This window comes from Diabrotica virgifera, chromosome 8, assembly GCF_917563875.1.
Source record: "Diabrotica virgifera virgifera chromosome 8, PGI_DIABVI_V3a".
In the NCBI taxonomy this organism is placed as follows: Eukaryota; Metazoa; Arthropoda; class Insecta; order Coleoptera; family Chrysomelidae; genus Diabrotica; species Diabrotica virgifera.
In genome coordinates this window covers 62,991,113-63,006,124 of record NC_065450.1, presented here as the reverse complement: position 1 = coordinate 63,006,124, position 15,012 = coordinate 62,991,113, and the positions used below count along the sequence as shown (strand labels likewise).

Here is a 15,012-nt window from a genome sequence, read left to right as displayed (position 1 = left end):
AATACGTAGCGTTTTAGCATTCTTAATCGTAGAGGGATGCTATATCTCTGTTGCAGAAGAAATTTCTCATCTTTATGGTGGTGTCCCTGGCAATTTCGATGTCTTTTTATTTCATTGTTTTGGTCTTCTTTGTATAGTCCGCGCATCGAATATTATTTAACATTACTTAACATTTTCATTAGGTGGTGACACAAGTGATAAAAAAAGGAGTTCATTGCAAGGTCTTTCTTTGGTGGTTGAGATAAAGGTTTTATTATTTTTTGACCATATATGTTTGGACATGGAAAACCAACTTTTCAAAAAATATTCGTTGAATTTCCTCAGCGATCTCATTTGTGTCGTTAACACACTGGTTATTTGCAGTAAATATTTCTTTGATTTTCATTATTATAGTTATTCATTATTTTCCACAAGATTTTTAAAGACTTGTTTTTCATAATTTCTTCTTTAATGTAATTTTTCTCTTCTAGTGAATGAAAATTATAGTTTATATTTATTTTTGACGTTTATACTTCACTTTGACATCGAAAATCGTTTTCAAAAAAATTATAAAAAAATTTAAATTAAAATAAGGTTATGTAGGTAGGTACCTACCTAAATACCATATACATATATAGAGTTGGACGATGCTCAGATTTTAGTTAACGTTAACCGAATCTATTTTGAGGCGGATGTGAGAGGTAGCCTTCTGATTTTTGCAGAAACAGTTGTGTGATAAGTTCAGTAATAATAATTGTATTTTCCCCACTTTCAAATAGATCGGGAATATTTTCGCTTTGTTACTCCATCTTTTGCGCGGTCGGCCGATACTTCTACCATTTGGTGATTGGTCCCTTGCTATCTGAATTTCTTCTTTTTCTACTTTTTGTGTAGACATGACTGTGTCAGTTTTTCAATGTGCCTCCAGTAATTTGTCATTCCATTGTTTTCTTAGTCTTCTTACTGATCGTCTTCCTATTGGGGAACCATCTCTCGCCGTCCTTACTACTCTATTTTTGTTGTCATTCGGCTTATGTGGTCGTTCCATTCTACTCCTCTGTTTTTCTACCAGTTATTAATGTTGTCCACCTTGCATCTCTGTCGTATATCTGTACTTCTAGCTCTATCCCATAGTGTCTCACCATAAATTTTTCGAGGTGTTTTCATCTCTGCTGTTTCTGGCATTCTTTTTGTCCTTTCTGTATCAGGTCGTGTTTCTACCGCATTATTGGTATGATGAACTTGCCATCTGAACTTGTTTCATTCTACGCCATTCTATTGATATGAGCGTTCTATTCCTTTTTTATTTCTATTTAGTGTCTACTCGTTTATACCCTGTACAATACATTTTGTTCCGATTTCGTCATTCCTTATTAAGTATCTCAGTGTGTTTGCTGTAATTTCTGGGAGAATTGGAGATAAAAGAGGAAAACCACTAGAAGGAGCGAAATATACAGGTTATAACAAAAATACAGCTCATAAATTAAAGTACATATTCTAGGACCAAAAATAGTTCGAATGAACCTAACTTACATTAGTACAAATATGCACATAAAAACGTTACAGCCCTTTGAATTTACAAAATGAAAATCGATTTTCTCGAATATATCGAAAACTATTAGAGAATTTTTATTGAAAATTGACATGCTGCATTCTTATGGCAGGAATATCTTAAAGAAAAATTATAGTAAAATTTGTGCAGCCCCTAAAATTTTTATGGGGTTTTGTTCCCTTAAACCCCCCAAACTTTTGTGTACGTGTTAATTAAGATATTATTGTGGTACCATTAGTTAAATTCAATATTTTCAAAACTTTTTTGCCTACTAGTATTTTTTCGATAAGGCAGTTTTTATAGAGATGCGGCTTCTTTTTTAATATGTTTACATAAAACAATTATGGAGGGTCTGTGCCTTTAAACCCCCCAAATGTTTGTGTACGTTTCAATTAAACTATTACTGCGGTACCATTAGTTAAACACAGTGTTTTTAAAACTTTTTTGGCTCTTTATATTTTTTAGGCACCTTTTATCGAGATGTGGCTCCTTTTTAATATGATTCTAAATATACCTAAAAATGTAAATCATAAATAAATTTTCATATTATTACAAAGTCTCCATAATCGTACTTAACCATATTGTACAAATATGTGGTGGATTATACAAATATTCAAAATATCTCGATAAAAACTGACTTTTCGAAACCGCACTAGGAGGAAAAAAAAGTTTTTAAAACATTGTGTTTCACTAATGGTACTACAATAATAATTCAATTGGAACGTACACAAAAGTTTGGGGGGGTTTAAAGGAACAAAACCCCCATAAAATTTTTAAGGGGTGTCCAAATTTTATTATAATTTTTTCTTAGGATACTACTACCATAATATTGCCACATGTCAATTTTCAATAAAAAATAGCTAATACTTTTCGATATATTGGAAAAAATCGATTTTCATTTTGTAACTTTAAAGGGCTGTAACTTTTTTAATGTGCACATTTGTACTAAGGTAAGTTAGGTTCAATCGAACTATTTTTGGTCCCAAAATATGTGATTAAATGTATGAGCTGTATTTTTGTTACACCCTGTATATTAAGTGAGAAAAAAATTGAAGGGAATTGATAAAGTAATAGCTGTGAGTAGCTTTGACGTTTTGTGTGGAGCGTAAGATGAAAAAATAAAGAATATCAAACAGTCTTTATTTTTTAGCAGTTATTATCATATTTCTCACAAATGAAATTCATTTCATCAAGACAATATCGGTCATTCCAGGAAAAATCATGCAACGATGAATCCCTTTGCAGCTGCACACAGTTTTCAACATAATCCTTTCCATCTCTGCGTCCAAGTCCAGTAGGTTCCGCTGGAGACCAACGTTGATATGTGAAAGGATTGCCATTCGATAGCCAGATAAAAAATTTAGGCTTTGCTAAATCAGTTCCAGAAGTCCAGAAATCTTCCCTCTGGGCCCCTTGGCCTGAAATAAATAAATAATAAATTATCAATAATTGTTAAAATAAATAATGTTATCTTCTAGTTAGCTCTGTTTAAAACCCTAGATGCAGAGATAATACGAAAAGTGTATATCCAAATCAAAATCACAAATAAAAATCCATTTATTTTTACTTTACTTGGCTTAGACCGGAATATCTTTTATGTATCTCTAGGCAGTGAGGACATAAAGGCTTGCCTAAATTTAAATTTTTTGCAACTAAAATTATTTTGACCAAATTCTCGGACAGATCGATTTATATTTTTAAATTATAATTTTTTTGTCATATTTTATCATACTAGTGAAGGCCTATATCTGGGCCTGATGACGTAATGGATGATTTTTTAAATGAGAATAGGGGTCGTGTGAGAACTTATTTGAAAAAAATTCTTAAAATAAATTTTAACTTACCTATCTGTGTGGCAAACTCACTAATTTTGTGATTTTCAGCATCACTATTAATAGTTAGCAGTTGCATTCCCTGTTGTCGACAGAAGTGGTGAGCAGCATAAAAGTTCGCCTTAAATAAAAAACATTTGACTATTACAATTAATGTGAAATCTTTCCTGGCTATATCTAATATTTGGATTCTTCTGGAAAACGCCCAAAACTACAAATTGGTCAACCTATGTCATTCACGTTAATAGCAACAAGCTAAATAACCTCAGATTCACTGATGATATTGTGATTATAGCGAGCTCATTCAAGGAACTGCCAATAATTTTGATGGAGGAACTCGCAGGTTGCTCCCAATACGTCCTCTTAAAAATGAATGTGAGAAAAACAAAAATAATGACAAACGCAGATGACTCCAGACTTATGACTATAAATGGCAGTGAGATAAGTCCAGGAATATAATATCTACATAGGCCAAATCCTGAAACTTGGCAAAGAGAAGCAAAGTGCGGAAATTACTAGGACAGCCAGACTAGCATGGACAGGATTTGGAAAAGTTAGTTGGATACTAAGGGCAACATACCCAAATACTTGAGGTGCATCCTTCCCATCATGACATATGAATATGAATAACATGAATATGAATTAGTGCTGTCGCCAGGGGGGTACAACTGCCTCCTTTATTCAGATGGACTTACCCAAGATTTTTTTATGTATTTTGACCCGTAAAACACGAATTTTTTGTGTAACAGTTGATCCGGATGTTGATAAGATTGTTATAATTAAAGTATTTTTGTTGTTGTATTTTTTGGGTAATTCTAAGCAAAAAATGTTGCTACAAGTTTTTCGTAGGGTGCATAGTTTTCGAGATAAATGCGGTTGAACTTTCAAAAAATCGAAAAAGTGAAATTTTTCAACCCGAATAACTTTTGATTAAAAAATAAAACAGCAATTCTGCTTACCGCATTTGAAAGTTGAAGCCAAATTATATCGGTTTTGATTACTTGCATTGCTAACAATTAATTTTTTCTACGGCCGTGCTAAAAGGGCCACTTTCACGCACGCATTTCGTTTCCGAAAGTTGCACTTTGCGTGCGTGAAAGTAAATTTTCCCGCACGGCGTGCGGGAAAGTAAAATATCTTGTAATATGGCATTATAATATATACATGCAATAAACTAATATTTAGATATTATTTACTAATTTATTTCAAATTTATCTTATTGTGTTCATGTTTTTATGAAATTAGTGCGATTATTTCATTCATAGGAGATTCTGACCAATAGAAAGTTACAGAAATACAAATGAAACTGATTATTTTTTAATGATTTGATCTTCCAATCAGTAAGATATTTTATCACGTGTTTAATTCTGTCCAATCAGATTAAAATTATACTGATAATTATCTACTCTAGAAAATTACCGATAGAATTTTTTTAAGTAGATTGTTTTTGTTTAATGGCAACCAGTTTCCTAGTTTTGACAACTGTCAGATTTAAGAAAATATCCATAATATACGTATTAAAAAATAATCTTACGAATATCACACGACAGTAAGAATAAATAAGAAAATATTGCTTCATTTTTACTCAAATTTGTTGTCATTGGGCAATAGCCACTCTAGTGCACTCATTGAAGCCTTTTAGCTCAGAAAAATAGTTGACTATGAACCGATTTACATGAAATTTTGGAATTAGGCTTATCCTACTCTTAACTTCAAAAGTGATATTGACCCGAACTACGTTTCACCCTGGGGGTGGTTGCCACCCCTTTTCGGTGGTGGAATTTTTTTTTCAAAAGAACCTTAGATATTGATAGAAGACCTAATTTTAAGCAAAAAATGTTGTATAAAGTTTTTTCAAAAACCCAATACTTTTCAAGTTATTGGCAATTGAAAATTCGGAATTTTCTCTCGATTTTCAACAGTTTTGTGCAAATACAGTATTGCCCAAAATAAACAATACTGAAATTGAAACACAGATGTATTTTTGTGCGCGCTGTCATATTCAAATTAACTAGCATAGACCTGTCGAGTAATCTTTAAATAATTACTTATTAATGCCTAATTGTTAAAAATGGTGTTAAATACAGAGAAGAAAGTGTTTCTCGTGGGGCATTATTTTCGCTCATACGGAATCAGCCGACTTAATAGTGCACGTCTGCAATACGTGTGTGATCAATTCACACAACGCAACGGTTTAATAAACGTTCTAATGCTGTAATTTTGAACAACTTTCCAAATTACTAGTCGGAGAGATAGAAGCGGATTTTGTGCGTGATAAGTAATATGGAAAAACTATACGGCGATATGTTGAATCAGTTGTGTACATGAATTTCACCAACGGCCGGAAACCAGAGTTGGGGCCGAGGGTAGTTATAAGGGGTCAAATTCGCGGATTTTATTATTTTTTTATGACGCTCATGATCGAGATAGTGCACCAAAATTTGGGAATATGTAGGTCATGACGTAACTAAGTAAAACCTCTAGGGGCGGAACGCTGCGTGGCCGACAAAGGGGTGGGGGTAGGGGTGAATATAAAAAATATAAAGGGTTTTTTGCGACGTTCCTGATTGAAATAGTGGACCAAAATTTGGGAATAAGCAGATAATGACATTAATAAGTAAAATCTCCAGAGCCGGAAACCAGAGTTGGGGATGAGGGTAGTTATAAGGGGTCAAAGTCGCCGTTTTATTATTTTTTTTTGTGACGCTCATGATCGAGAGAGTGCACCAAATTTGGGAATAAGTAGGTCATGACGTAACTAAGTAAAATCTCCAGCGGTGGCACGCTGCGTGGCTGACAAAGGGGTGGGGCAGGGGTGAATAGAAAAAATATAAGGGGTTTTTTTGCGACGTTCGTGATTGAGGGAGTACACCAAAATGTGGGAATAAGTAGACCATGACATAACTAAGTAAAATGCTCAGAGCCGGAAACCAGAGTTGGGCATGAGGGTAGTTATAAGGGGTCAAAATCGCAGTTTTTATTATTTTTTTTGTGACGCTCATGATCGAGACAGTGCACCAAAATTTGGGAATAAGTAGGTCATGAGGTAACTAAGTACAATCTCCAGGGATGGAACGCTGCGTGGCCGATAAAGGGGTGGGGGTAGGTGTGAATATAAAAAATATAAGGGGTTTTTTGCGACGTGCTAGATTGAGATAGTGCACCAAAATTTGGGAATAAGTAGACCATGACTTAGCTAAGTAAAAGCTCCAGAGCCGGAAACCAGAGTTGGGGATGAGGGTAGTTTTAAGGGGTCAAAGTCGCAGTGCGTATTATTTTTTTGTGACCCGGCACAACATTTGTCCCCCACGCAGTATTCCGCCCCTGGAGATTTTACTTAGTAATGTCATGATCTACTTATTGCCAAATTTTGGTGCACTATCTCGATCACGAACGGCAGAAAAAACCCCATATATTTTTATACTCATCCCTGCCTACCACCCCTTTGTACCCCAAGCAGCGTTCCGCCCCTGAAGATTTTACTTAGTTACGTCATAACCTACTTACTTCCAAATTTTGGTGCACTATCTCCATTATGAGCGCCACAAAAAAAATAATAAAAACCGCGACTTTTACCCCTTATAACTACCCTCGTCCGCCACTCTGGTTTCCACCTCTGGGGATATTACTTAGTTATGTCATGGTCTACTAATTCCCAAATTTTGGTGCACTATCTCAATCACAAACGTCGCAAAAGACCCCTTACATTTTTTTAAATTCACCCCTGCCCTACCCCTTTGTCGGCCACGCAGCGTTCCACTCCTGGAGATTTTACTTAGTTACGTCATGACCTACTTATTCCCAAATTTTGGCGCGCTATCTCGATCATGAGCGTCACAAAAAAAATAATAACAAACGGAAATTTGGCCCCTTATAACTTCCTTCCTTCCCGACTCTGGTTTCCGGCTCTGGGGATTCTAATTATTTATGTCATGGTCTACTTATACCCAAATTTTGGTGCACTATCTCAATTACGAACGTCGCAAAAAACCCCTTATATTTTTTATATTCACCCCTACCCCCACCCCTTTGTCGGCCACGCAGCGCTGAGCCCCTAGAGATTTTACTTAGGTACGTCATGACCTACTTATTCCCAAATTTTGGTGCACTATCTCGATCATGAGCGTCATAAAAAAAATAATAAAATCCGCGGCTTTGACCCCTTACAACTACCCTCGGCCCCAACTCTGGTTTCCGGCTGTTGGTGAAAGTCATGTACACAACTAATTCAACATATCACCGTATAGTTTTTCCATATTACTTATCACGCACAAAATCCGCTCCCAGCTCTTAGACTATACAGCATTACTTGGACAACGTTTATTAAACTGTTGTGTGAACTGACCACACACGTATATAGGCCTTGGGCCCGCATATACAATTATTATTTATGACCACACCGTTGAAACTTTTTGTACTTGTTATTTGGATGGAGTCGGACAAATTTTGAGCTTGGCGCATTATGGTAGTGGGGCGTTTGTCTGTCAAGCGGTGACGAAATTGTCAATTTTATGCAAGAAAAAAATTTATTACCACATTGGTCATTCTATTTTAATCAATGGATTTTATCATATAAACAACGAAAACAATTTTGTCGGACAAAAATATTGGGGCATATGACGCGTCGGACACGCTAAATATGTCAAATTTATGAAAATAATAAATTTATTACCACATCGATAATTTTAACGGTATCTATCATAAAACCTTTTTACAATAATGTGGTAACCTTGTCGGACAATTTTCACGGGGCATATGCGCAGTCGGACGCGCCGAAGATGTCAATTTCCTGAAATTTTTTTATTTACGACCATTTTTCCGACAGCATTAGTAGGTTATGAGTAATTATATTCTTAACCAAAAAATCAAAGCGTCGGACAAAAATATTGGGGCAACTCGACAGTCGGACAAAAAATTTAATTTTTATTAGTAAAGTATACTTTCAAATTATGCTGGGTTCGTGCATCCCTTATCTTTACAACCATTTTTCCGACAAAAGTAGTAGGCTAAAAGTAATTATATTCTTAAACAAAAAATGTAATTGTCTGACAAAAATGTTGGGGCAAACGAACAGAAAACTTAATTCTTTTAGGCTATCGACGAGGAGGTATTATCAAAAAAAAAATTTAAAACAGTGTTTCTCGGTTACTTTTGAATCGATTTAGCTCAAAATTGGTACACACACTAAGTAAAGCATTTAAAAGGGTATGACGCAGATCGGAACCCAAAATTTTCTTAAAAAATTTTCCGACAAGAGGGAAAATTTTAGAAAAATTGTGATCTGATAATTTGTGTACATACTCCTTGAACAACGACATATATCGTTCTGTATTTTTTTTCTCAAATTAAAAAAAAAATTTCAGCACATGTATCAGGTTATAAGTAGTTATATTTCAAATCAAAAAATCTAAGTGCCCGACATAAATAGTGGGGCACATACAAAGTCGGACAAAAAATTTAATTTTTATTAATAAACTATACTTTTAAATTATTCTGGGTTCGTACATCCCTTATCTTTACAACCATTTTTCCGACAAAAGTAGTAGGATACAAGTAATTATACTCTTAAACAAAAAATGTAATTGTCTGACAAAAATATTGGGGCAAACGAACAGGAAACTTAATTATTTTAGGCTATGGACGAGGAGGTATTATCCAAAAATGTTTTAAAACAGATTTTTTCGGTTATTTTTGAATCGATTTAGCTGAAAATTGGTACACACACTAAGTAAAACATTTAAAAGGGTATGACGTAGCGCTGTACCCAAAATTTTCCCAAAAAAATTTCGGACAAGAGGGAAAATTTTAGAAAAATTGTGATCTGATATTTGCGTACATACTCCTTGAACAACGACAAACATCGTTCTGTAGTTTTTTTTCTCGAAATAAAAAAAACTTCCGACACAAGTATCAGGTTATAAGTAGTTATATTCCAAATCAAAAAATCTAAGTGTCCGACAAAAATATTGGGGCAAATCCAAAGTCAGACAAGAAATTTAATTTTTATTGATAAACTATACTTTTAAAATATGCTGGGTTCGTGTATCCCTTATCTTTACAACCATTTTTCCGACAAAGTTAGTAAGTTACAAGTAATTATATTCTTAAACAAAAAATGTAATTTTTTGACAAAAATCTTGGGGCAAACGAACAGAAAACTTAATTCATTTAGGCTATCGACGAGAAAGTAATATTAAAAAATTTTAAAAGAGTTTTCTCGGTTATTTTTGAATCGATTTAGCTCAAAATTGGCACACACTAAGTTAAACATTTAAAAGGGTATGACGTAGAGCTGTACCCAAAATTTTCTTAAAAAATTTTCCGACAAGGGGGAAAATTTTTGAAAAATTGTGATCTGATATTTGCTTACATACTCCTTGAACAACGACAAACATCGTTCTGTAGTTTTTTTTTCCAATTAAAAAAAATTTCTGACGCAAGTATCAGGTTATAAGTAGTTATATTCTATATCAAAAAATCTAAGTGTCCGACAAAAATATTGGGTCAAATCCAAAGTCGGACAAAAAATTTAATTTTTATTAATAAACTGTCTTTTAAACCTTACTGGGTTCGTGCAACCCTTACCTTTAAAACCATTTTTTCCGACAACATTAGTAGGTCATAAGTAATTATATTCTTAATCAAAAAATCAAAGTGTCGGACAAAAATATTGGGGCAACTCGACAGTCGGACAAAAAATTTATTTTTATTAGTAAAGTATACTTTCAAATTATGTTGGCTTCGTGCATCCCTTATCTTTACAACCATTTTTCCGACAAAAGTAGTAGGTTACAAGTAATTATATTCTTAAACAAAAAATATAATTGTCTGACAAAAATGTTGGGGCAAACGAACAGAAAACTTAATTCTTTTAGGCTATCGACGAGGAGGTATTATCAAAAAAAATTTTTAAAACAGTGTTTCTCGGTTACTTTTGAATCGATTTAGCTGAAAATTGGTACACACACTAAGTAAAGCATTTAAAAGGGTATGACGTAGATCGGAACCAAAAATTTTCTTAAAAAATTTTCCGACAAGAGGGAAAATTTTAGAAAAATTGTGATCTGATAATTTGTGTACATACTCCTTGAACAACGACAAACATCGTTCTGTATTTTTTTCTCGAATTAAAAAAAAAAATTTCAGCACATGTATCAGGTTATAAAAAGTTATATTCCAAATCAAAAAATCTAAGTGCCCGACATAAATAGTGGGGCACATCCAAAGTCGGACAAAAAATTTAATTTTTATTAATAAACTATACTTTTAAACAATTCTGGGTTCGTGCATCCCTTATCTTTACAACCATTTTTCCGACAAGAGCAGTAGGATAAAAGTAATTATACTCTTAAACAAAAAATGTAATTTTCTGACAAAAATGTTGGGGCAAACGAACAGGAAACTTAATTCTTTTAGGCTATGGACGAGGAGGTATTATCCAAAAATATTTTAACACAGATTTTTCGGTTATTTTTGAATCGATTTAGCTGAAAATTGGTACACACACTAAGTAAAACATTTAAAAGGGTATGACGTAGAGCTGTACCCAAAATTTTCCCAAAAAAATTTCGGACAAGAGGGAAAATTTTAGAAAAATTGTGATCTAATATTTGCGTACATACTCTTTGAACAACGACAAACATCGTTCTGTAGTTTTTTTTCTCGAAATAAAAAAAAATTTCCGACACAAGTATCAGGTCATAAGTAGTTATATTCCAAATCAAAAAATCTAAGTGTCCGACAAAAATATTGGGTCAAATCCAAAGTCGGACAAAAAATTTAATTTTTATTAATAAACTGTCTTTTAAACCTTTCACGGTTCGTGCAACCCTTACCTTTAAAACCATTTTTCCGACAACATTAGTAGGTTATAAGTAATTATATTCTTAATCAAAAAATCAAAGTGTCGGACAAAAATATTGGGGAAATTCGACAGTCGGACAAAAAATTTATTTTTATTAGTAAAGTATACTTTCAAATTATGCTGGGTTCGTGCATCCCTTATCTTTACAACCATTTTTCCGACAAAAGTAGTAGGTTACAAGTAATTATATTCTTAAACAAAAAATGTAATTGTCTGACAAAAATGTTGGGGCAAACGAACAGAAAACTTAATTCTTTTAGGCTATCGACGAGGAGGTATTATCAAAAAAAAAATTTAAAACAGTGTTTCTCGGTTACTTTTGAATCGATTTAGCTGAAAATTGGTACACACACTAAGTAAAGCATTTAAAAGGGTGTGACGCAGATCGGAACCCAAAATTTTCTTAAAAAATTTTCCGACAAGAGGGAAAATTTTAGAAAAATTGTGATCTGATAATTTGTGTACATACTCCTTGAACAACGACAAATATCGTTCTGTAGTTTTTTTTCTGGAAATAAAAAAAAATTTCCGATACAAGTATCAGGATAAGTAGTTATATTCCAAATCAAAAAATCTAAGTGTCCGACAAAAATATTGGGTCAAATCCAAAGTCGGACAAAAAATTTAATTTTTATTAATAAACTGTCTTTTAAACCTTTCTGGGTTCGTGCAACCCTTACCTTTAAAACCATTTTTCCGACAACATTAGTAGGTTATAAGTAATTATATTCTTAATCAAAAAATCAAAGTGTCGGACAAAAATATTGGGGCAACTCGACAGTCGGACAAAAAATTTATTCTTATTAGTAAAGTATACTTTCAAATTATGCTGGGTTCGTGCATCCCTTATCTTTACAACCATTTTTCCGACAAAAGTAGTAGGTTACAAGTAATTATATTCTTAAACAAAAAATGTAATTGTCTGACAAAAATGTTGGGGCAAACGAACAGAAAACTTAATTCTTTTAGGCTATCGACGAGGAGGTATTATCAAAAAACAATTTAAAACAGTGTTTCTCGGTTACTTTTGAATCGATTTAGCTGAAAATTGGTACACTCACTAAGTAAAGCATTTAAAAGGGTATGACGCAGATCGGAACCCAAAATTTTCTTAAAAAATTTTCCGACAAGAGGGAAAATTTTAGAAAAATTGTGATCTGATAATTTGTGTACATACTCCTTGAACAACGACAAACATCGTTCTGTATTTTTTTTCTCGAATTAAAAAAAAATTTTCAGCACATGTATCAGGTTATAAGTAGTTATATTTCAAATCAAAAAATCTAAGTGCCCGACATAAATCGTGGGGCAAATCCAAAGTCGGACAAAAAATTTAATTTTTATTAATAAACTATACTTTTAAACTATTCTGGGTTCGTGCATCCCTTATCTTTACAAACATTTTTCCGACAAAAGTAGTAGGATACAAGTAATTATACTCTTAAACAAAAAATGTAATTGTCTGACAAAAATATTGGGGCAAACGAACAGGAAACTTAATTCTTTTAGGCTATGGACGAGGAGGTATCATCCAAAAATATTTTAAAACAGATTTTTTCGGTTATTTTTGAATCGATTTAGCTGAAAATTGGTACACACACTAAGTAAAACATTTAAAAGGGTATGACGTAGCGCTGTACCCAAAATTTTCCCAAAAAAATTTCGGACAAGAGGGAAAATTTTAGAAAAATTGTGATCTGATATTTGCGTACATACTCCTTGAACAACGACAAACATCGTTCTGTAGTTTTTTTTCTCGAAATAAAAAAAATTTCCGACACAAGTATCAGGTTATAAGTAGTTATATTCCAAATCAAAAAATCTAAGTGTCCGACAAAAATATTGGGGCAAATCCAAAGTCAGACAAAAAATTTAATTTTTATTGATAAACTATACTTTTAAAATATGCTGGGTTCGTGTATCCCTTATCTTTACAACCATTTTTCCGACAAAGTTAGTAAGTTACAAGTAATTATATTCTTAAACAAAAAATGTAATTTTTTGACAAAAATCTTGGGGCAAACGAACAGAAATCTTAATTCATTTAGGCTATCGACGAGAAAGTAATATTAAAAAATTTTAAAAGAGTTTTCTCGGTTATTTTTGAATCGATTTAGCTCAAAATTGGCACACACTAAGTAAAACATTTAAAAGGGTATGACGTAGAGCTGCACCCAAAATTTTCTTAAAAAATTTTCCGACAAGAGGGAAAATTTTTGAAAAATTGTGATCTGATATTTGCTTACATACTCCTTGAACAACGACAAACATCGTTCTGTAGTTTTTTTTTCCAATTAAAAAAAATTTCTGACACAAGTATCAGGTTATAAGTAGTTATATTCTATATCAAAAAATCTAAGTGTCCGACAAAAATATTGGGTCAAATCCAAAGTCGGACAAAAAATTTAATTTTTATTAATAAACTGTCTTTTAAACCTTACTGGGTTCGTGCAACCCTTACCTTTAAAACCATTTTTCCGACAACATTAGTAGGTCATAAGTAATTATATTCTTAATCAAAAAATCAAAGTGTCGGACAAAAATATTGGGGCAACTCGACAGTCGGACAAAAAATTTATTTTTATTAGTAAAGTATACTTTCAAATTATGCTGGCTTCGTGCATCCCTTATCTGTACCACCATTTTTCCGACAAAAGTAGTAGGTTACAAGTAATTATATTCTTAAACAAAAAATATAATTGTCTGACAAAAATGTTGGGGCAAACGAACAGAAAACTTAATTCTTTTAGGCTATCGACGAGGAGGTATTATCAAAAAAAATTTTTAAAACAGTGTTTCTCGGTTACTTTTGAATCGATTTAGCTGAAAATTGGTACACACACTAAGTAAAGCATTTAAAAGGGTATGACGTAGATCGGAACCAAAAATTTTCTTAAAAAATTTTCCGACAAGAGGGAAAATTTTAGAAAAATTGTGATCTGATAATTTGTGTACATACTCCTTGAACAACGACAAACATCGTTCTGTATTTTTTTCTCGAATTAAAAAAAAAATTTTCAGCACATGTATCAGGTTATAAGTAGTTATATTCCAAATCAAAAAATCTAAGTGCCCGACATAAATAGTGGGGCACATCCAAAGTCGGACAAAAAATTTAATTTTTATTAATAAACTATACTTTTAAACTATTCTGGATTCGTGCATCCCTTATCTTTACAACCATTTTTCCGACAAGAGCAGTAGGATAAATGTAATTATACTCTTAAACAAAAAATGTAATTTTCTGACAAAAATGTTGGGGCAAACGAACAGGAAACTTAATTCTTTTAGGCTATGGACGAGGAGGTATTATCCAAAAATATTTTAACACAGATTTTTTCGGTTATTTTTGAATCGATTTAGCTGAAAATTGGTACACACACTAAGTAAAACATTTAAAAGGGTATGACGTAGAGCTGTACCCAAAATTTTCCCAAAAAAATTTCGGACAAGAGGGAAAATTTTAGAAAAATTGTGATCTGATAATTTGTGTACATACTCCTTGAACAACGACAAACATCGTTCTGTAGTTTTTTTTCTCGAAATAAAAAAAAATTTCCGATACAAGTATCAGGTTATAAGTAGTTATATTCCAAATCAAAAAATCTAAGTGTCCGACAAAAATATTGGGTCAAATCCAAAGTAGGACAAAAAATTTAATTTTTATTAATAAACTGTCTTTTGAACCTTACTGGGTTCGTGCAACCCTTACCTTTAAAACCATTTTTCCGACAACATTAGTAGGTTATAAGTAATTATATTCTTAATCAAAAAATCAAAGTGTC

The 15,012-nt window shown here is 32.8% G+C and overlaps 1 protein-coding gene across 1 annotated transcript in view; it reads right to left on the bottom strand.

The window, feature by feature from the left end:
• Nucleotides 1-2,677: 2,677 nt before the first annotated feature.
• Nucleotides 2,678-15,012, bottom strand: part of LOC126890167 (C-type lectin 37Da-like) — a 34,372-nt gene continuing 22,037 nt past the window's right edge. Inside the window, exons 2-3 of the mRNA XM_050659020.1 lie at nt 3,376-3,484; nt 2,678-2,949 (exon numbers count right to left, since the gene is read on the bottom strand). Coding sequence (XP_050514977.1) covers nt 2,678-2,949; nt 3,376-3,484 — 381 coding nt within the window. The remainder of the gene's footprint in view (nt 2,950-3,375; nt 3,485-15,012) is intronic.